The 25,386-nt window shown below is 27.9% G+C and overlaps 1 protein-coding gene across 1 annotated transcript in view; it reads right to left on the minus strand.

Moving 5' to 3' along the window:
* LOC129981304 (cell adhesion molecule Dscam2-like) overlaps positions 1-25,386 on the minus strand; it is a 346,717-nt gene that overhangs the window by 63,058 nt on the left and 258,273 nt on the right. The window contains exons 8-10 of the mRNA XM_056092081.1: positions 12,519-12,680; positions 4,192-4,479; positions 1,804-1,923 (exon numbers count right to left, since the gene is read on the minus strand). Coding sequence (XP_055948056.1) covers positions 1,804-1,923; positions 4,192-4,479; positions 12,519-12,680 — 570 coding nt within the window. The remainder of the gene's footprint in view (positions 1-1,803; positions 1,924-4,191; positions 4,480-12,518; positions 12,681-25,386) is intronic.

The following is a 25,386-nucleotide window of genomic DNA, read 5'->3' on the forward strand; positions in this document are numbered from 1 at the left end:
GAAAAAATAATTATAAACATTAGAAGAAAGTAAATGGAATGTGTAAAATGTTGAACATGTATATTCCGTTCCATCCTTTTAATCAATTAAATTCAAGCATCAATATTTGGCTCCAAGGTTTAATTGATTATAATCACACTTTTTGAAGTGTATAACTGTTTAATAGTTTTTAAAAGATTATTCTGGCAGTTAAGTTTTCTTACTTGTGCTTTGTTGTATTTTTGACGAATTGTTACCATTTGACTTGATATAAATTTGAATTAAAAATTGTGAAACGATATATGCTTATACAAGATCTTGTCGGGGATATAGAAACAAAACTCGAGATTAACAAGTGGGTGGCGACTCTCAGTTTGAGAACCCCTGACTTAGTTATGAATTTCACTATGACACCAGATTTTCTTCAGTACTCACTTATAAAACAATCCAAATTTTAATTAAATGCATGTGAAGCTCTGCGGTTTTGTGACAATGGAAAAAGTTGCAAAACTCATAAATTCAAAATTCAATAATATCCAATAGTAGTTTCATGGATATTGTTGTAAAGAAAGCTCACAAATTAAAAAAAAAATCCCTAAAGAGATAAATGTCTCCTATAAAATTCTCTAATATTCCTTCTGATGCTGTTATCCGAAGAAAAGCAATAATACGCCAGGTAAAAGAGACCATTTAAAAGATAATAATCCAACACGTCTGTGGAAAACAAGGATATACTTAGTCACAACATGAAATAAAATTTGGAAACCAATAATTCGACTATTCATAAATGGTTCAGTAGGCAATGACTATATTTAATGTAAATTTTTATCATCCCTTAAACTCATTCCCACTAAAGGAAGAGTATTCCGACCAACTGTCAAATCATTCTAAGAATTCTTAATTTACAATGATTTAAAATTTCTAATTTAATTATATTCATTCTTCATATAGAAACTAACGATTATAACTGTAGATTAATTAAGTGACAAAGAGACTTAATCAAGTTCAGGAATAATAAAGCAAAATATAATGAGTTAAAAAATGACATTTAAAAATTTCTTCAGGCAAAAATAAGAAAGATTTAAAGATTTAGAATATATATATATATAGTATAAAAATTGCATGCATTATTATAAAGTTAATAAATAGGCACATGCTTGGAAATATAGCTTTTGTAAAGCAGACACCACTAAATTAACTTGACACACAATCTGATTTAGGAAAGTGTAATTTCTACTTATTTAAGATCATTTCAAAATTAGTTGACTATTGAAATGAACATTTCAATATCATTATGCTTTTCTTAACATTACAAAATAAAATTTGGCCTCAAATGAAAGAGAATGAGAATTATTCTGTATCGAATTCTAGTTTTCATAAATATTTACTAAATAATTTTATCTTTTGCAAGTTTTTTTTTTTTTTTTTTTTTTTTTTTAATTCTTGATCGTTCAGTTAATTTATGAATATCAATCAAATACTGCAAGGTTCTTGCAATTAATAATAATTAATGATGTATAAGAACATTATCATAACTGATAATAATCAATCAACAATAAATGGTTTCCAATATAAATTATAAATTTATCGAGTATTGGATTATATATTTCTATTTTCATATTCCTTTCTAACTAATGCAAAAACAAAAACTGATGCGAATAAGACAGAATATGCAGTATTATTTATCTAATCTATATTTTCATAAATATTCGAAAGATAGTTTTAAGAAAATATATAAAAAGCCTTTTACCATATATAATAAAGAATATGATGCTGTATACAAATACATATAAAGAATAATGTTAGCAAATAAATGACACTGACCAACTAATTGTTTCCACCGAATAATTGGCCTTGGATATCCTTCGGCTTGGCAATCTACACGAACAGAACTACCTTGAACCACTTCAACATCTTTCGGCTCAATTATCCATCTAGGCGGAACTGAAAAATTCTTATATGAGTTTCTTTAAAATAACATTAAATAATTAGCATATATTATAAAACTGCTCTAAGCTGCAATTAAAGCGTTATTGAGAATGCCAAGTAATTTTTATCAAAATAAGGGATAAAGAAGAAAAAATAACTCATTTTGATGCAAGTCATTTAGTTGAAATAATATTTAACATTAATATGTAATTAAGCATTATAAATACATATAAAAAAACTGAATTCTTGCTGATTCTGCCAATCAAGCATACTATGAGACTAATAATTTTTCCCAGACGATCTTAAGTTGAAAATATTACTTTTAAACCTTAAATTCTTTAATCAGCATTTATGTTGCCAGACAAAACCAAGAAATAAAATTCTAGCTCAGCTGTTTTAATTTAAAAAGTTATTGCTATTTAAAATTATAGCAATGCTTATTCATTATTTTTATTATTTCCGGCGTCAGTATGTTAATTTTTAATCTTTGAATTATTTTATACCCGCAATTAGGGCCAATTATATAAATTATGGCTGTTCTTTAATGAGTTTGAGTCTCAAATAGTTCTAGGGATTTTCCTAAATGCAATTAAATACGTATCGCAATTAGTTTTATTTGATACCTCTTACTTAAATGAACTTTTAATCCATTTAGCTTAAACATATGTCTAAAGGATAAATAATTGTGTTTATATATAAATCTGGATGGCTAAATTTATTTAAATTATTATTATTTATTAACTTATTATTTATTATTAAATAAAAATATTTACTTTACCATCATTTAATGTTGTTTAATATCTTATCAATACTTTGGTATTAATAATGATACATAATTATTGATGTATTAATGAAAGTTGAGAGAATAATGTTTACATTCAACTGAAATAAACTGTAATTTTTGATATTTTATCAGTGATCGATATTTAATGTTTTAATAACATGCTTAACAGCTTAACCTTAAAAATATAATTATCTGTTATAAATTATTTTCTAAAATTTCTATTATTATGTTAATTAACAAGGATAAACCATTACTAAAAAAACTATTATATAATAACAAATAATGTGAAAGTATATATTTTAACAATATAATTTGGTCCTACAGATGTATACAAGCATACATACATGTGTGTGTGTGTATATATATAATTGCATGGCCTCCGGGAATATTTTCGGTTTCTGTAAAGCTAACTTTATATTTTATATATTTTGAAGATAAGTTAAAAATTCATTTATTTAAGTTATACCAAGTAATTATTTTCTAGGAAGTATAAAAAATTTTCCTTTCATGTATTTCATTTTTTTTTTCATTTCTTTGTTTAGAGAATAAAGAAATCTACTTTTTATGAAAATATTTTTAATTAAAAGTTGTTGTTCATTATTAAGTATAAAGGGATGATTCCTATCATTACAAATACTTTTTCTTCTTTCCTCTTTAAACACTTCAATGGAACGCTGCAATTCGGACCACCAGTAACAAAGCATTGGAACAAACTGACCAAAAAAAATTTTAGCATATAAACAATCAATTTCCCATTACTATTAATAATAAATAAATAGATAATCAAATTATTATTATTGCGTATTTAAAAACAAAAATCGATTTTTATGGACATAAAATGATCATATATCATACTGAAATTATTATTATTATTATTTTGCTGAAAGAATAATGAATCTACTTTACCTTACAAGATTGATTTATTTATAATTTATAAATAAATAAAAAGAATCAGTCCCAGCTTTTACCAACAAGAGTTTTCTATTTCACTATTGGAAACTTCTCTTTAAAGCTCCAAATCGAAAAACTGACCGCAATTGTTAAAAAAATATGGTCCAGAAACTCTGACAGACAAACAATACTCTCTTTAAAGAAAAAAAAAAAATATAATTACTATTAATAATAAATAAAAAATTATCAAATTAATATTACTGGATTTTTAATGCAAAAATCTACATTCCATTAAAATAGAAACAGCTGATATCGAACTGAAACTATCATTGTTTTCTTTTTTGCTTAAAGAACAAAGAATCTAATTCACATTAAAAGATTGACTTATTTGTAATTTATAGATGAATAAAAAGAATCAACTACAATCAGATTTTTCTGTTTTATTCTTGGAAACTTCTATTTAAAGCTGCAAATCGAACCATTGATAGCAATATGTTAGAAATAAATTGTCCAGAAACCCTGACACACAAACAATCAACTCTCTTTAAAGAAAAACTGGACTCCATCCATTGTCCACAATAGGAAGGACGATAGAAGGCGATACGTACTATTGAGTGTGAGACTCGCCGTGTGATTAGCCGAGGCATAGAGATTGGAAGCTATACAAGTGTAGTTTCCATTGTGCTTTTGAGACGCCTTTTCGAAGAATAGAGTGGACGTGTATTGGTTGATGTATTCCACATTCACATCCAATAGGGCAGGTTGTATGGGCTCCCCATCTTTCTCCCAACGGAACGAAATGGGGGGATCGCCTGCTGACACCATGCACGTTAAGCTGGTTCGACGACCCTCTCGGAGGTTCTCGGGAAAGTTGAAAGGATCCACTACAGGTCCAGCTACAAAATGAATGAGGTTTATTAACTCATTCACAATTTAATTTTCTATGTTATTGTAACATGAGTCTATACTGTACCAATTTTGTGTACTAAAACTTTTGAAAATTGTTAAAATCACTTTTAGAAAAAGAATTTAAAAAATTAGATAACTTTTTAAATAAGTTCAAAAGTTGAAATATTTATTTTTAAAATTTCCAATTATTTACTTTAACTACTAATGTTATAAATATACCAATGTAAAAAAAAAAAAAATATTTTAACAGTTAGGAGGTGTTACAATGTATATTATAATACAGTGATTCTTTTTAAAGCAGGACTATTATTTTAAGCTATATAACTTCTTTTCATTGAAAATGATTTCAATAATAATCATGGAATTCAGATAAGTTAACAAAAATATTCAATAGGACATATTAGCAATTAGATATATATGAATTAACAAGAGAAACCACGAAGTCTCTAATAGTTACAAATACTTATTAGAATAGCCATTAGTTAATGCAAGAGCATTTTCAAGATTGTTTCAAAATATTTCGTACTAAAGCATGCAATTCACTACAATTCTCTATACGATTATATATGTTACGTCATTGCGATTTATAGATTATTACTTAAGATAACGATGATTTACCAATAATAAATTACTACTATGATCGCTAATGAAATTTTAATTAACAATTTGTCGATAATATACGACTATTATGCATATTAATAAAATTCTTAACTTTAACCATAAGATATTTTCCTCTTTCAGAAAAAGTAAGTAACTCTTTGAATGGAATATAATTTTTTCATCCTCATTTGCGGGTTTTTCGGTTTCGGAAAGGCAGATAGCATCGAAAGAGTTTTTTCGCCTCTTCGTCATATTTTATTCCAAAAACTGGAATAATTACGTTAACTTTCTATATCAATGGCAAAACCTATGACTAGCACCCTGCGTTCTATATCTCCCTTTTGCCAGATCACCACACCAATATTTCGGAATAATTTCTTTTTTATTCACTCAAGGTCCCAGAGAAAAATCTGAGACGTTTATGAGTTTCGCTTAATTTTTGCATAACATATTAATTTTTTTATAAATATACCGTTTTTAGCTCATAAGTACATTAATGTTAATACAGAGTTTGACTGATTAACGGAATTTCATATTGTAGTAACAAATGCATTGATAGGATAATGTTGAAATTCATTTTAAAAGGTTATGAGAAGAATTGAAAAGTCAAGTATTCGTATTTCATAAAATTCACATAACATATAACTAATAAGCGTGCATTTTAGTCTTAAACTGGAGGCATGAATTTCCTCTTGCGAGTGTTTTTAATTTAAACACTTTAATTTTATTTTAATTTAATTTAAGTTTTTAATTTAGTTTAGTTAAATTAACGTCCCGTTTTTAAAGAAACATTAGGGCTATTTTGGGGCGGACCTTGTAATTTTGAACCCCGGCCAGAGGACGAGATCAGTGACTCAGTAATTGCCTTACAATATATCTTGCATAACATTAATTCTTATCTATTGAAAAAAGTCTTAAAAATTAAAGTAGAAAAGAAACTTACTGACATTTATAACCTCAAAATAACAACAGAATTCGTTTTAATTATATGGAATTCAAATCTTCTATTCACCGTGGACAATTAAATAATAGTAAAGAGTCTATAGCAGCTTTGATTTAATAGTAGTTCTTCTGTTGTTTTTATTTTATAGATTTTGCGTCTTTTTACTTTTATTGTTTGTTGTTATGTGCAATTGGAAATTAAGATATCTAAACGAAATTTACATTTTCTTTCACCAGTAAAACATTTTTTTTTCATTAACTTTAACTTTTGCCATTAATTCATAATGAGCAAATATGAAATGTACACAATTATAAGTTTTCAATATTCATGAAAATCAAACTCTGTTTCCAAAAAAAAAATCATTCTTATGGAAAAAAAATAGAACAAAATGACATATGCAACAATACTAAATACATGATGCATCATGAAGGGAAAAATTTTTTTTCCACCGAAACTCAATTTGTTTCCACGAAGCACACAATGAGAAAGAGAGTGAAAAAAAATGAGCAATTCATTTCTCTCTTCAAAAATAACCGCCAGCCCATTCAAAACACGAATTCCGCAGACCGTTAATGCGAACGTCGATATTTGCTTAATAATGAGCATCCTGAAGTGCAACCCGTACCCCTTGCTTTTATGCATGTTCCCAACTTCCTTTCCCACAATGATTGATCACGAAATAAAGGCACAAGAAGAAATGGAATATTTAATAAAAATATTTCATAAATAAAGTAAGGAAGGGCAACTCCTTAATGTTTCATTTCGGTCATGATAACCATTGTTGGCCCATTAGTAATGTGAAAAGTTTTCACTTTGCGGAGCAGAATTCATCTGGGTAATCACCAGCACACAAGACCATTAATTTTTTCCTCCTTTAATTCAAGTTTCTCCGTGGGAGCACGCAAAAAGGGGTCGAGGGACTGTTCTAAAATTGATCAAGGATGATATTTTTATTCATTTACTTTTTTGGTCTTTATTGATCAGTTTTTGTTCGAAAGATTGATAAATATGTTACGTTTTGAAACATATTTTTATCGACACGAAATAAGTGGATGATAAACGATCAAAAATTCCAGAGCTTCGTGGAGATAAAATAAATGTTACGAAGGTTTTTTTTTTTTTTTTTTTTTTTTTTTTAAGTTTTTGATATGTAGATGGGTGTTAGAGAGGAAAAAAAAACATCGAAAGTTTCGGCAGTGGTGAGAATTATCATATTTTATTATAAGGATTTTCGATTTTATTGAAATTGTAAATGAGCACAAGAAAAACATTTTTCACTATTTCACAGGCAGTATAATTTACTTTTAACCAACTTATTTTGTACAGATATTCATTTTTCAAACAATTTTAAAACCTTCATATTAATCTTGTACAGAAATTCCTTTAAAACATTCATAATAAAACTTTCGTATCAAGTCTGTTTTTTTTTTGTTTCTTTTTACAATCGTTGTTTGTTTTTTTAATTGAAAAAAAAAATGCAGAATTTTTATATAATTTTGATAAATGCATCTCACTGACATTTCATTTTTTTCTGACGAATAAATTGAAGGACAATTGAAGACAACGTCTGATCTCAATTTTATTTTTAAAATTTGCTTTTATTTAAAAAGCAGTGATAATGTGCAATCAAAAATAGTTTCCAAGTCTTTCGAAATGCGTGTTAGTTTAATTCAGTAACTAAAAAAGTGAAAAATATTATTTTAACATACTTTAAAAATGTATTAAAATAAGAAAAAAATGTTGTATGATATAAAGATTATATAATTGAAAGGATTATTCTTTATTTTAAGATTCTGTTAAAATGTATTTTACAAAAAAAAAGCTTAAGGTTATTGATGGAACATTTTATTTAATTTTTATTGAAATATATAGTTAAAATTTTGAAAATATATTTTACTTATGAACATATACTACTCAAATAATTAGCCATTCGAAATTTGGTCGTTCAGGTTCAATCATCTGATGAGAACAGTGTGTGAAATGATTTTTATATTTTGGATGTTCTACCATACATGTCCCAATTTGCATATGGTAAAAACTGTAATTAAGTCTATGTTAACTATATTACAACCTGTAAACCGTAATAAAATTTAAAGATACAATACTACCCTGATTTTTCACTGCTCAATGGATCAAATTGTGATGCAAAATAATAGAAAACGTAAAACAGAGGAATCTTCTTACATTAGCACTATTAAAAATTTATGACCAATGAAGAGGAACTGTTGAAAACCGGATCATACAACACTTCACTTTCTGCTATCTTGGTACTTGATGTGCGTTGTATTCTTCTGCGTAACATCGCATAAGTACTGGAAATTAAAATCCTCAAGTTGCAGAGGCATTTATTAATATGATCAAGTTCTGGTGTCATTTATTAACATTATCAAGTTAGAGGGGCATGGGAGTGAGGAAACTAGAATCTTAACATTTGATATTATCTAATAAATTTGCAAGATAATGAGGTCAAATCGAAATTAGTCTTCAAATCGATTTAAAATTGAGCATTAATACTTTTATATGTACTAATGATATAAAATGTTTAAACTCTTTTAACTGTCCATATAATAGAGAGATAATGTAAAAATATAAAAATTACAAAAATACGCTATAAATTTTTTTAACCTGTTTTGAATGTTCCTATAACAGAGAGATAATGTAGAAAATATAAAAATTATATAAAAAAATATTCTATTTTATGCTAACATAAAACCGGAAAATGATATTTGGTTTGGAAAAATAACAGTGACATACAATTTACTTTCGTAAAATGATTCATTCTGATTCAAAACTGAAAGTATAAAATTCAAAAATTTGCTAAGCTATAAGTGGAAATCAAAATTTATAAATTGGAAAGGCATTTATCAATGCCTTCAAATTCAAATGACCTTCATAAAGTAAATAGTCTTAAGTTAGAGTGGCATGGAAGTGAGGAGACTAGAATGACAAGATGGAAGGAATATTTGTTATCATCTGATAAACTTTCAAGATAACGAGGTCGATCGAATATATTTAAAACTAGGCATTACTACACCTATAAAATCTACTATTGATTTAAAATATTTTACCTCTTTTAACTTTACATATAAGAGGAAAATAATCTAGAAAATATAAAAATTACAAATAAAATAAATTATTTTATGATAACATATAAAAGGAAAATGGCATTTGGTTTGAAAGAAATAACAGTGGCGTACACTTTTCTTCCTTCAAATCATTCATTCTGATTCAAATCTGGAAGTAAAATGAACGTTTGTAAAGCTATACGGCTTTTCTAGAATAATCTCGTAACTTCCAAAAGAGTTTCTGTGCGTCTAACAAGAACCAAACACATAATCTTTTTAAGATTAAGGGTTTTGTATCTTTCCCAACAAGCGGGATTTCAGTGCTTTTTGTCTGAAAGAGTCTTGTCGCGTGAGAAACTTTGCCAAAGGAGGGAATAAAAGAGAAGAATTCGGAAAAGAAGTCGGAGAAGTTATTTCGATTAGTTAGATTGTCTTTATTGAAGATATCCGACGTACAATAGTAGGCTTTATTAATGATCTTTTATATTTAATTATTTTTGTAGATATGATGTCTTTGTTATATGAAAATATATTTATTATATTGTAAATATTATTCATATATTTCATTTTTTATGTATATATTTTTTCATTTTTTTTATTTCTTATATAACATATAAGAAAATAAAATAAAATTTTCCAGTGTTATTTTATTTTGGAAGTAAGCATTTACATTTAAATTTATAAATTTTCATAAATGCAAGGAAACATAAGCGGTTACTTTCATTTATACATCTTCAAGGAAATAGGCTATTACTTATATTTTGTTCTTATTTTATAATGTTTTTACTTTACTGCCGCTTAAAACTGACTTAGTCTGATTTTCAGTAACACTACAGCATTTTTTTAAAACAATGAATTGTTATAACAAAAAAAGATATTTAAACATTTAAACAGTTAAAGAAAAGCGTTGGAAAAATCATTAGAAGAAAATTGGTATATACACTATTTAAACATTATATTATTAAATTGTTTATTATTTATGTATTGTAAAATTACAATATATTCTTCGAATATCTAAAAATGATTTGAAACTCCATTCCTAAATGTCTTATATATTATAGAAATTGAGCAAAAAACGAAGGTTCTGGAAAATGCAAGAATTATGATGATATATCTATTATCATTTGAGATTTGTTCAGTCATTCTATTTTTAACACTAATATGAAAAATATGAAAGTCAAACTCGAGGAGAGAATTTTCTACTTGTAGTGCTATCTCAGTGCTAGAGGGTATGTGTAGAGCCTTATTTTGCAGTCGATTTGTTGCTTGCTTCTACAAGCAATGCCGTTATTTACTCTTTGGTTATATATTACCACCTGTGATTTCCGTTTTCCTTTGGAATAAAACGTAGTTAACCTTAAACTTATATTGGAATTCTTGCATTATACATTCGCTGAATGAAATTCCTTTTTAAATCTGAAGAATAATAAAAATGATTACTATTTAAAGTTAATTTTATGAGTTTTTTGTAGTATTTTTTAAATGTAATCGTCAGTGCTCCTAGGTGATTTTTATCAAATTGAAAAATAGTAATTTGGGTAAGAAAACGTTTTTTTTTTAAACTTGAAATTAAAATTCGTAAAACAGAATTTTAGAAACACAATTATTTGTGTTCATGTCTCCTTTAAGCTGAAAGAAGAAAAATTTGAATTGCTAATTGGATTCAAACACCACATAATGCTTGAGTGATTTATTTTGAAGGTAATTTTTGCAACATTATTTTAGTTGGATATTCTTTTCATTATTCGTTTCCGACTGCCGCATTTTTACCAGTTTGAATTATTCAGAAAAAAATTGTCTTCTTCTATATTACTAAATATGAAACAAGTTCCATCATTTCAATTTAGTTGGATTAAATGAAGAAGATTCACCCTAATGTGTATCTAATACATAACAGATTCTATCATAGAATCGTTCCTTTCATATATTCCAATTTCAATTTAATTCACAAAATCTCTTGAGAATCATTGTTTCTTTTATTTGTTTCATTTCAATATTTCTGGTTCACAAAAATCTACTGAACTATTTAAAAACAAAACATATTCTACTGTAAAAGGATTCCTTTTGTATGTTTCATTTTAATATAATTAGTTCATAAGCCTTTTGATAATTTAATGATACATTAATTCAACTAGTGAAGTTTTCATTTTATTTTAGCGTTAATGGATCACAAAGTCTAATAATAATCTAGTAACGAAATATATTTTACAACAGAATCATTCATTTTATATGTTTCATTTTATATGTTCATTCTACCTGTTTACAAGCTATCGTGATTATGATTTCACAGTGAAGACTAAAAATACTTAATGCTCATTTAAGATTTTCATATCATTATATTCTCTATTTTAATTTTCGAAAATAAACAAGGAAAAAAAGGAATTGATTTTTTTTCGCAACTAATGATAAATATTTCTGTAGGTTTTTTTTCACATCCAGCAAAGATAAAATACAGTATATTCATACCAAATATGATTAGAAATATTCTTTATTCATTTAAAAAATGCTTTTCCCCTCTTATAAATATTGGATAATTAGATTGCGTTGTTTGTTAAAAGACATTTTTTATTCTATTAATAATTAATAATTAAAAGTATTAACTAATTATTATTAATTAATGGTAAATTAATAATTAAAATTATTCTTAATACAGCATAATTTCTATAAATAAAATCTCCATCAACATAAAATGCTTTAGAAAATATATATTTATATATATATGGGAATTAAACATATTATTTTTTCAGTAATTTTTACATGGAATCACCGTAGATTTCTTTAACCGTACATGATAATGAGTGTTAAGAGACATATATTTTTATATGACGAAGTTAACAATTAAAATTATTTTAAAAGAACACAATTCCTATATATGAAATCTCCATTTAGATAAAATTCTTTATAAACAGATATTTATGTGCTTGAGAATTAAAAATATTATCTTTCCAGTAATTGTTACATGGAATTGTCATAGATTTTCCTAACCGTAAATGATAACGAATGTTAAGAGACATATATTTTTATATAACAAAATTAACAATTAAAGTTATTTTTAACACAGTACAATTCCTAGAAATAAAATCTCCACTTAGATAAAATTCTTTATAAAATATATATTTATATATATGGGAATTAAAAATATTATCTTTCCAGTAATTGTTACATGGAATAGTCAGAGATTTTTTTAACCGTAAATGCTATCGAGTGTTAAGAGACATATTTTTACATGATGAAATTTACAATTAATATTATTCCAAACACAATACAATTCCTAAAATGCAAATCTATATTTAGATAAGAAAGGCTTTATAAAATATACATTTATATGCATGTAAATTAAAAATATTATCTTTTTAGTAATTGTTACAAGGAGTCGTCGTAGATTTCCCTAACCGTGAAAGATAACGAGTAATCTTACCGACGACATGGACATCAATTCTTCCCCTAGCAGAAACTCCACGATTGTTACCAGCAGTACACCAATAGGTACCGTCATCTGTATTTTTCTCAACGTAATGAATCACGATCTTTCCATTAGGTCTGACTTCATGTCGATGGCTATTGGGCAGGCTTTCTCCGTCTGAAAGAAAAGGGATGTAGCGTTGGTGTAATAATTGCATCATTTTTCAAATGTTATTATGAATAATTTTTACATTTATAACAATCAATAATTGTGTCAGTTTTCAAGTAAGATTGTAATGAGTAATTTTTACATTCATAATATACAATAATTCTATCAGTTTTCAAATGTTATTATGAATAATTTTCACATCCATAATATTCAATAATTACGTCAGTTTTCAAGCGTTATTATGAATAAATTTCACGTTCATATATTCAATAATTACATCAGTTTTCGAATGTTATTATATATAATAATGACATTCATAATACCCAATAGATGATCAAAATTTGTAAGAGATGAAAGTGAAATAAATTCTTAAGATATTTATGCTAAATTAGTATTAAAAAATGCTTGCCTATTTATTTTGGTAAAACAGTGATATATCATGGTTACACTTAGTTCCTTAAAATCCTTCATCTTTAATATTTTGATGAAAATTATTTTGTTTGCTATTAATATAAGGCCAATATTGTTTGAAATTTCATTAATTTATTACTGCAAAACCTTGATTTTTTTCTGACACTCTAAAAAAACTCATATCTGCACTGATCTTAAAGGAAGATGGGCTTGTAAGTTTGTGCTAGTACATTATAAACCAGACAAATGGATCTTCAGCGTTCAAATTTGATTAAAAATTAGCTTTTATGAAATTGTTTTTTTAAATTTTATATATATTATTAATTAATCAAATATTAAATGTGACTGTTATTTTTCTGCTCGAACATCTAAAGTTAAAATTGCAAAAAATAATTTCTATACTTTGTTCAAAATGTTATAATTTTAATGGTATCAATTATTTCTTCAGAAAATTGTTTTCATAACCAGGCAATAAGTCACCAAAACTCTAAGTGTAATTAAGGTTAAAACTTGAAATTTCTTCAACAAACTGGCCTTCTGACAAATACAACTTCAGTACAAGATTTTTATCTCGCACATAAAAGTTTCTAGAACTTAAGTGAACTTCCAAAATGTTTTTTATTGGGAAAAAAGTAAGAATATTTTTTTTATATTAGTTAATTCCTCTGCATATAAGCCAACGATTTTTTTTTTTTTTGCAAAAGTCATTTACCCATTGTAATATTCTATTTCTAATGTAAGATTTATAAAATATGCTTAAAAAATTTCAAATGTATGATATAATAATTGATATAAAGTTTATCCATGGCTGTTGGGGGGCAAAAATCTGAAGTTGAAAAAAATTACATTTGCAAATCTGATAGAAATCATACTATTTTAGTTTAAGTAAATGTTAATGATTTTTATTGCAAAATACCCCAAAAAAAATCGAGCATACAGTGAATTCAGGAAAATCTTCTTATTTGATAAAATAAAAATCAAAAGGAAAATTTTCTCCAAATTCAAATATTTCCATTCCCTTATTTCCAAGCTGAATGAGGATGAAATGACATTCCCAAAAATATATTTTTAAAAGGAATATTTTATTAAGGGAAGAATAAAATATTACTTCTACAAATTAAAGGTAAATAACTTGTATGATCTTTTTTCTTATTTTCTGATATTTTTTATACGTAATATTATCATGCTTTCTAAATGATTTAATTCAATAAGATAAAAAAATATAATACCATTCTAAATTTAATTTTACTATAGATTGAATGCTAGAGGCAATATTTGTCTTCCTTGAAGTGAAGCATGCATGCTGGGCAGTGTTATATGAAAATCGTCTAGAAAGATAAAATCGTGTCTTACATTAGAACCAGAACCAGATAAATGTTTCAAGGTTGTTTTGACTAACAGAGTTTCCATGTTTTTTTACCCATATCATTAGTTCTAGACTTATGAGCAAGGTTAAAAAGCTAGATCAAATGACGTTTGAAAAACAATCAATGTAGAATGATTACGATGAACTAATATCGCGAATATATTAAAATATTAAGAGGCTTATACTACATCAAAAGTATTACCAATAAGGGATATATATATAATTAAATTAGATTCTTCTATCCAAATTTAAGATGAAATAAAATAATTTTATAAGTATGAAGAAAATTTTGTTGCATTTTTATGTCTTTGATTTTTGTCTTCATCATGCCTTTCTTCACAAGTATCATTTATCAAATGTCATAAATTTTTGACTCGATTGAAGTGGCATAAAATGAACCATTTCTCTATCTCAATACATTTTTAAATGCTGATTTCTTTCTGGATTTATCGACGCAGCATCATAGAAAATGTAATTAAATTCTTCTCACCAGATTTTAGATGAGATAAAAATAATTTTATAAAAATAAAAATAAAATTTCGCCCTTTAAAAAAAATGCCCTTTATTTTGCAACAATTTTACCTCTCTTCACAAGTATCATTTAAAAAATCTCATGAACTTCTGAATCGAGTAAGATGAGCTATTTCTCTATCACAATACATTTTAAATGCCGATTTCTTTCTGGATTTATAGACACAGTGTCATAGAAAATGTAATCAAATTTTTCTCACCAGATTTTAGAAGAGATAAAAATCATTTTATAAACATAAAAATAAAATTTCGCATATTTATGCCCTTTATTTTCGAACAATTTTATTTCTCTTCACAAGTATCATTTATAAATCTCATGAACTTCTGAATTGAGTAAGATGAGCTATTTCTCTATCTAAATACCATTTTAAATGCTGATTTCTTTCTGGATTTATCGACGAAGCGTTCAGAGATAAAGTAAGCATTTCTGTTTGTAATTTCCTTAAATGGGATCTCCTATCCTTCTTCACAGCTCTTATTGGATTAGTGTCCTCTAAACGACAAGAGATATCATTCAGTGCTGAAATCCAATTATCCGAGCATTATTCTCGCGTTCCCAACAGGTCAGCTTAAGTCCATTAAATAAATTGAGAATCTAGTTTTAAATTTCCGATAGTTTCTCAACAGATAAATGTTAAATTAATTGCTAATGGAAACAGCGATGGAAGAAATTTGGGAATATTAAATGATGGTTATTAAATTATCATTTAATAAAATATTACTAAGACACGGAAAGCAAATTTCCCAATTTAAGAATTTGAAAGGTAATGCTTCAAGTACTTTAACCCTTTCTAGGGCCGTGGGAAGAATGCTTCTCACCAAATTTATCAATCTTTGTATGAAATATGTAGGTTAGCATGAGTTCTAACAATTTTTTTTTTAGAAAAGAAGAAACTTAGTCAGAAACTTAGATGATTCAGTTATTTATCTCAGACAAAATGATGTGTCTTGATTTGTTGCTTAATTATTAATTAACCAAATTAATTACTCAATCAAATTAAATTTATCTAATAAGCTAAATCAATCCCTTTTCTTATTCTAATTTCAAGTCTAAAAATATTTTAACATAATATGACTAGAAAAAAATGGCCCTTTAAAGGGTTAATATGATCTTGAAATTCTTTAGATGTAAAAGCATGTAGCCAGTTATATAAGTATTAGTCAGCCAATTAGTTACACGTACACACACACACACACATATATATATATTTATTTATATTATATATGTGTGTGTGCGCGTGATAAATTAAAATAGAAATAATATTTCAAATTGTGAAGGTAATTTATTTCTTTGATAATCTTACTTTTGATAGCAATTTTACTGATTCATGAAATAAATTTTTGATCTAAAAATTAACCCGTAATTGGAGACAGGAATGTCTTCAAGCGGCCGGAGACCTGGAGCCAAAATGACTTTTTTTTTTTTTTTTTTTTTGTCTTTTGTAATTAGCATTGGAATTTATTTTGGAAACACAATACTAAAATTCTGGAAATCATGTAATTAATAAAAGCATTAAAAATATTAAATGTTGGAAAGATGTTATAAGAAAAACCTACACAATCTTTTGATAAGTACTTACTTCATTTAGATATGACAGAATTACACTAATGTTAGTGATTGTTAGAATTTAACAAACGAAAATGAATATTATAATATTTTAAAATATTTTTTAAGGATACTTTTTTTTTGCATTATTCAAATTAAATGCAGTTATAGATACATGAAATCAATGACTCCATAAATAACAAACGCTTTGAAAAAGAATAACTCAATTATATGCCCATGCTCATGCTTAAAGTTTTGCCAACATACTTCTAAAAGAACAATTTAGAGGTACTGAAGAGACAATTATATTCAAAGACGGAAAAAAAACAAAACAAAAAAAAAACATGATAATCAGAGTTAGAAGCGGAGTCATTTTGATTCCCACCTCCAGGTACCAGTTAAGACAGATTGAGTCAATGGATTGCGTAATCGAATATATCGCCAAAAGCAGCTACCTTGCGCAGCCCTAAAATGTTTGAAAATATTGAATGACTGGGACCCCACGACAACATGGGTTCGAACTATAATTGAACCTTACGCACCATTATCGGTTAAAGTACGATTCCTCCCTCCGGAGGCACTTTCCAACATCGGCAGAGGGCAAACTCACGCCGTTTTCATAACCAACAAGGGAAGCGGAGGAAAGAAAATCAGTCATCATATCCGTGCCTTCTCACCCTCATATCCGAGGTGTCACTCGGTCTGATCAGATACAGAAATAAATTTTTTAAGCAATACAAAATACCATTTTTTTTCCTTTTGAAAGTTGTTTTGTTACGGTGATGCAATATATCTGATACGCATCAAATGAAATCGTATAATTTATATTTAAGTCCGAACAATAATGATTAGATCAGATTTTCATTTATGTTATGAGTAACCGCAAATGAATGTCCCCTCAACTTGCCTAAGTAACCTGGGTAATTTGAATGATAGAAACAAGGATATGAATAGGACTGCATCCTAAGTACCAACAACTGTCTCATATATACTCTCTTTCCGTGAAAGAAGTTTCCCATGATGAAAATAGAAGTAACTCAATGCTGCAAAATGAGTATACTTACAGGAGAAATATAACTTCTTTTATTAATTTGGAGACTTTTCATTTATGTATTTAAGGGGGCTTCTGCCCCCTCCCCCAATTAAATATATGTGATGGGTAAAAGTGTATATTAATTCGTTTTTATTTAACAAATTTAAATTAGGCATACAGCGCAATATTCTTAAAAATTAATTACTCTCATATGATAGTAATTACAGCACCAATATTTATTGGTATTCATCATTCTTATTATGTTCCCATATCTCTAGAGTACAGAATTAAAAATGAATATATATTTTTGTGTCAGTTTCAATTTTCCACATTTTTTAAAAATATCTTTCTTAGAATATAATAATAAATAAATGTTTCCAAGGGTGAAAGATCTCATCATACTAATAATTTTAATATAGCTTTCTGATAAAATGAATTTTTGAACTATTCAGTTCACTGAGCGCTGCAGACTCAGGTTTGCAAATGACCAGATTCATATCTATCTAATTACATTAACTGCATTCGGTATCGTCCATGTAATGTGAGAACTAACATGCATTTTGAATATATTTTATCTTCTCACATATAGAAGAGGTTTAATGCATCTATCCATATGCATATTTCGCAAATTCTGTATAATAAAATAGATTACATCATGAATATTCATCAGTGGAATTATATATCAATGATTTATCATTAGAGAAGTAGTACAACGTAGGTTTATGATTTAATCCGAATTTTTAAGTTGGAAGATTTTTTTAACTTCTATTCTAGCGTTTTAAAAGATTTACAAGAGGTAGATTCTGAAAAAAATATTTCCACAGAATTTAATGAAACAGAAGATGACATTAAAATTATAAAACTCTCTTTGAAAAAGTGATTTTAGATTAAATGATTTAAAATTAGTTTTCGGTAGAAATTTAAGGAAATTCTTCCAACTTTTTAAAAATGTTTCCCTTAACCAAATTTCAGTGAGTTCTATAAATTACTTAGTGGGGATTTTTTTTAATTTTTTTTTCTAGCCGAATGTCTACATGTCAAAGGTTTGGTGGTAAAAAAAATTATTTTCATTTTTTTAACTCTGTACTTTTCTTTCTATTGATTCAATTATAATATTACACGACTTAACATTTCATTTTTTATTGGTAACTTTTAATTTATTTGAGTTACTTTTATGATTTTTATGCATTTTATAAAAAGTTACGCTATTAAAATTAATAATTATAAAAATTCTATTGTGTGCTGAGAAAGTATTTCCAAAATAAAATCATATGTTGATTATGATATTACTATCTTAGAAACTAAGTAAAACTAAGTAACTATAAAAGAAACTAAGTAATAAAAATCATCCTCAGTTTTTGAGATTTGTTTGATTTTTTTTTATAAATGGGAAACAAAGTTATTCAGATTCCTTATCGTTTATCAATATTGATATCTTTCATATCTAATGAATGCCGTATCCATTTTTCATTCTGGAGTTTAAAATATTCTTTATGTTATTATATTCCCATTTCAAAACAATTAAAACATAGTAACAATAATAATAAAGTTAAATAAAATAACATAATAAATAAAGTTAAATAATAAAAGTATAGTTAAATTATAGTTAATATAAAGGTAATATAGGTAATGCAATTGGTAATTATAGGCAATGTAATAATTAAAATTATAGTTAATAATAAAAGTATAGTTAATATTAAAAGTATAGTTAAATAATTAATAATAAATAACATAATAAAGTTAAATAATAAAACAATAATAATAAAGTTAAATAAAGCTTTTTATTCACTTTTTTGCACGACTACTGAAGTGTCTTTCTGATTTAAAAAAATTTATAGATTAGTTGTAAAGAAAATTTTTTTATAGATATAAGTTGAATTATCAAAAATTTTGGCACAAAAAGATCGTCAACTTTAAAACAGAATCAGTTAGTATCTCTGAATGAATCAATGAATTTTTTTCCTGCAATGACTTCTGAATACAAATGAAAAGTACTCAGAAGTTAACGCAATCCTCTAAAACTAAGCTAAACATTTGTTTAGTTTAGAATTGCTAACTTAGTTTGTAATAAGCGATGTTATATTCTTGCATTATTTCACGAAGTTAATGTAATCCTCTAAAATGATTTTTTACAGCCTGTTATAATGTAATATATGTATAAATTTACATAATAATGTATAATTGTTATGTAAATGTTAAAACGATCTTTGTACATCCTGCTATAAGTAATATACAACATATTATTTGGTGTAGCATTTGAAAATTCTTGCGTAAAGCAGATTTTTACCAGAATCAATGTGAGAATGTAAATAAAATAGTGTATCTGTTTAAATTATTACTAGTGATTTATTAAATTAAAATATTTTGTAATATAATATCTCCAGTTTTCCCTTAAAGATATTAGGAATAAGTTTAATTGATTTAAAAATTGGTGGAAAATCAAAGAACATGGCGAAATTTCTATTGTTCTTGATAATTTAGAAGAGGATCTTATGGAAGTTTCTTTGCATGTTCATACCAAAATACACTGGTGTAAGAAATTAAGAGAATTTTCGTATTTGATCTACGATCTTCTGTACTACTGAACAGATTTTAATAAAATTTGGTGTGAACATAGGTTGATATAATGCAAACAAAATAAACATTCAACAGTTATAATAGACATACATGTTTGTGCGTAACTCACATGGAAGTCTGAAGGTCTGAAACAGCGGTTGCAGGATACACAAAAGAAATGGGTTAATAGAGGTTATGGTCTCCTCTTACAGCTATGCACGCCTTGCAACGTGATGTCATACTGGAAATAAGGCAGTTTATCAGTGCATGTGGCAATTGGTCCCAATCTTACACCAACGCTGTTTTCAGTTCCTGGATGGTTCTCGGAGGGGGGCTGCGAGTTGAAATTGCCCTCCCCAGAGCGTCCCAGACATGCTCTATAGGGTTGTGGTCTGGAAACCTGGCTGGCCAATCCATCCGGCAAATATAATCACTCTCGAGAAATTCGTCGACCAGAAGAGCTCTATGTGGCCTCGCGTTATCGTCCATTAAGATGAATAAGGGGCCCACTGCACCTCGGAAAAGACTAACATAGGGCTCAAAGATCTTATCCCTATACTTCACACCAGTCACAGAGCCTCTGTCAAAGACGTGGAGAGGTGTCTGGCTATCTAACATGATGCCTGCCCAGACCATTATACCGCCACCGCCATAACTATCGATTTCGCGGAGATTGGAGGGAAGTTAGGGGGCAGTGGCTCTCTCCATATGAAAGTATGGCGAGAATCGGTGTTTAGGCTAAAACCGGACTCGTCGGTGAACAGAACGGTTGCCCATTGCTCCATACTCCAATCACTATGTTGAATGCACCATGCTAATCGGACTTCCTGTTCGTAGACGTGAGCGGGACACAAACAGCCGGTCTTCTGGCAAACAATAATCTCTCATTCAGTCTCTTGGAACAAGTCACCTTTGATACACGGGGTCCTGTGGTTGCATACAGGTCCCGAGAGAGCTGAGAAGCTGTAGCCCCTCAGTTACGCCTCGCTAAAATGGACAAATGGCGATCTTCTCTGGCCGTCATGGCTCTTTCACGACCTTGTCCAGGCTTTCTCTCGATGGATCCAGTATCCTGGAACTGTTTCCATAGGTTACACATGGCACTGGGCGTTAAATGAAACTCTCTGCATATCTGGATTTGCGATTGGCCTGCCTCTAACCTGCCCACAATTCGTCACCTCACTCCATCATCTAAACGTTGGTGGTTACTCATTTTTACTGTTCCAATGTGAATTTCACCGATTACTGCAAGATAACACCAAGAAATTCGCCGATGTTGTCTAGAGAACGAAATTCGTCTTACTCTCCACGCGCTTATAAAGCCTGTTTTTCTTCTGGCTCCACCTATACACACGTGTACGATTACGTATTAGCCGTACAACATTTGCATTTTTATCTAGAAGCAGTGGTTTATCCTTCAGTTCAGTTCTTTTCATGCAATTCGATAATTCATTCATTCGATAATGCAAATTCTCTTAATTTCTTACACCAGTGTATATGGTAAATATGAATGAGTCTTGCATTTAAAACCTTCTGATTTAAATGTTTTATATAAAAAATAATGACTTTGAGCTCTATTTTACATTATTCAAAGCGGTTGCGTAGAAACAAAAATTGTTATATTGCATAGCCAATGAAATATAAATGGGATTCATATGATTCATACTCTTGTGACATGAGTTTGGTTTACATTGTTTAAATGAATAAAGCTCATTTCGTTACATGAAAACAGATACAAGCATTTCATTGGATATATACTTTCTTATTCTAATTTAGAAAATGTTGTAATGTAAATCTGAGTTTTTTAAGATTTCCTTATCCCTACTTTTTTATAATTTAAATGGAAAAATGTATTACAAATAAACTGAATAATTATTATAATTTAAGTTTTGCGATGGAAATAAAATATATATGCTTTTTCTTGAGTTAGAAAAGATTAAAGACCGACGAATTTCATTTTATGTATTATTTATTCAAAAACATTTTCAGAACTTTGATTCTAAGGCAGCTAAAGATTTCAACTTAATTTAATTCCCAATCTAAATTTTAAATTCACTGTCAGGTACATATTTATTTCTCTTTATTTACTTCTAATCAGATTGATTGCATTTTTAGAACTAATTTTCTGATTTTAGAAAAGTAGTATGTTCCACTTCTTGAATTACGAGAGATAAGACATTGCAAACTGATATCTTTGAATCAGATCTAAAAGCATTTCTAGCATTTGAAACCAAAAGTAAACAAGGATTTTCAACTCAATTAAAGTTCTATTCAAAATTAGCAAACACTGCCAAATATATACTTTTAATTTTTATTTCTCATACTTCTTAAATCCTCACAAAATTAGTTCTGTTCTCTAATTTACGGCTAATGGTTTATCTCACCTTTACATTTTATATCTTTGTTCTGTTTTATATCTCTTAATAAAACTATACATATCAACAACCTCTTTCAACTAAGCTAAAGTTAATAAATGATCTAAACAAGATCTGCGAAATCTCACTTACGTGGAACGAAATTACATTCTTCTTGCATTATTTCACGAAGTTAATGTAATCCTTTAAAACGATCTTTCGTTAGCATTCAATAATTCGAAATCTTATTACAAGCTTATCTCATTCATTTTCTCTCTAAGCGAAATGGTTCATGTTTAGTCTTAAATGATCTTGGCATTGGTTATATTCTGCAGATGGATGAAAGATGGGTTCATTTTCGGAATTACGCCGTGGCGCTAAAGGTAACAAAGCCATTTACGTAAAAATTGGAAGTTGTTTATCATAGAAAGAATCTAACATTCTTTAGAAATTTTGATAACTACTTAATCATGGAAAGAATTGATTTTAATGACTTCTGTAATCCTATTATTATAAACTGTAATGAACATAATATATTTACTCGTTTCTTCTTAGAACTGTTTATTGGTTTATAGTCACCTCGATGGAAATATAAGAAAAAAAAATGTTATGAATTTATTAATTTGCAATTATTGATGAAGGTAAATACGTGTGTGTGTATGAATCTGTTTTCTCGATGATTTTCTTCGATCAGATTGTTAGATTTATGAATTTATTGGTCTGTACTAATAAATAAAAGAAGAATGTGCATCTATATGAGTATGTATATGTGTTGACTCTATAGAACAGACGGTTAAATATGTGGATTTTTGGTATGTATTAATTAATAAAGAACAATATGGGTAATACGTTCACTGTCTACGACCATACTGTTAGATTTATGAATTTATTGGTCTGTACTAATAAATAAAAGAAGAATGTGCATCTATATGAGTATGTATATGTGTTGACTCTATAGGACAGACGGTTAAATATATGAATTTTTTGGTATGTATTAATTAATAAAGAAGTATATGCGTAATGCGTTCACTGTCTACGACCATACTGTTAGATTTATGAATTTATTGGTCTGTACTAATAAATAAAAGAAGAATGTGCATCTATATGAGTATGTATATGTGTTGACTCTATAGGACAGACGGTTAAATATATGAATTTTTTGGTATGTATTAATTAATAAAGAAGTATATGCGTAATGCGTTCACTGTCTACGACCATACTGTTAGATTTATGAATTTATTGGTCTGTACTAATAAATAAAAGAAGAATGTGCATCTATATGAGTATGTATATGTGTTGACTCTATAGGACAGACGGTTAAATATATGAATTTTTTGGTATGTATTAATTAATAAAGAAGAATATGGGTAATACGTTCACTGTCTACGACCATACTGTTAGATTTATGAATTTATTGGTCTGTACTAATAAATAAAAGAAGAATGTGCATCTATATGAGTATGTATATGTGTTGACTCTATAGGACAGACGGTTAAATATATGAATTTTTTGGTATGTATTAATTAATAAAGAAGAATATGGGTAATACGTTCACTGTCTACGACCATACTGTTAGATTTATGAATTTATTGGTCTGTACTAATAAATAAAAGAAGAATGTGCATCTATATGAGTATGTATATGTGTTGACTCTATAGGACAGACGGTTAAATATATGAATTTTTTGGTATGTATTAATTAATAAAGAAGTATATGCGTAATGCGTTCACTGTCTACGACCATACTGTTAGATTTATGAATTTATTGGTCTGTACTAATAAATAAAAGAAGAATGTGCATCTATATGAGTATGTATATGTGTTGACTCTATAGGACAGACGGTTAAATATATGAATTTTTTGGTATGTATTAATTAATAAAGAAGAATATGGGTAATACGTTCACTGTCTACGACCATACTGTTAGATTTATGAATTTATTGGTCTGTACTAATAAATAAAAGAAGAATGTGCATCTATATGAGTATGTATATGTATATGTGTTGACTCTATAGGACAGACGGTTAAATATATGAATTTTTTGGTATGTATTAATTAATAAAGAAGTATATGCATAATGCGTTCACTGTCTACAACCATACTGTGAGATTTATGAATTCATTGGTCTGGAAAAATTAATAAAAGTGAATTCGCGTGTATGTGAATCTATGTGAATTGACTCTCTACAGGCAGAACCTGATTAAGGCAGGGCATACGTTGCAGTTGCCCGGGCTCCTACATCAGAGGGGAGCCCCAAAATCGATTATCATAGACAAGTTCTATGCACTTTTATGGACGGTTCTTCATTACTGAAGTAGTGAAGCAGAAGGGGAGGGTACTCCCAAAGAAGTTTTTGGCCCGAGCCCCAAGTCAGACCCTGTCTACAGGTAGACTGTTACATCTATGAATTTATTGGCCTGTACTAATTAATAAAGAAAAATGCGCATGTATGTGAGTGTACGTTGACTCTCTACGGCCAGATTGTTGCATCTATGAATTTATTGGTCTGTACTAATTGATAAAGAAGGATGTGCGTGTATGAATTGATTATCCATAGGATAGACTGTTAGATATGCAAATTTATTGATCGGTACTAATTAATAAAGGAGAATGTCCGTGTATATGTTCTTTTCCTCTCCTCAAAACGGACTATTACACCTGGAGGATAAAAATTTAGCACACATATACTTTGGATGGTAAGAATGTATATGTCGGAGTGGTTTTTCTGATATTTTAATCAGAATTTAAATGAAATTTTTACGTTTTCTCCCACCATAAATGCTTAAAATAATGTAGCAAAAATAAATTTTACACAATCTTATTAATAAAATCTTTTTAATGAAACTCATTATTACCTTACAAATCTTTGTATATTTTTAATTAATTTTTAAAACATCTCTAGCTTATTTTTTCCTAGTA

The sequence above is a fragment of the Argiope bruennichi genome, chromosome 8 (assembly GCF_947563725.1).
Source record: "Argiope bruennichi chromosome 8, qqArgBrue1.1, whole genome shotgun sequence".
In the NCBI taxonomy this organism is placed as follows: domain Eukaryota; kingdom Metazoa; phylum Arthropoda; class Arachnida; order Araneae; family Araneidae; genus Argiope; species Argiope bruennichi.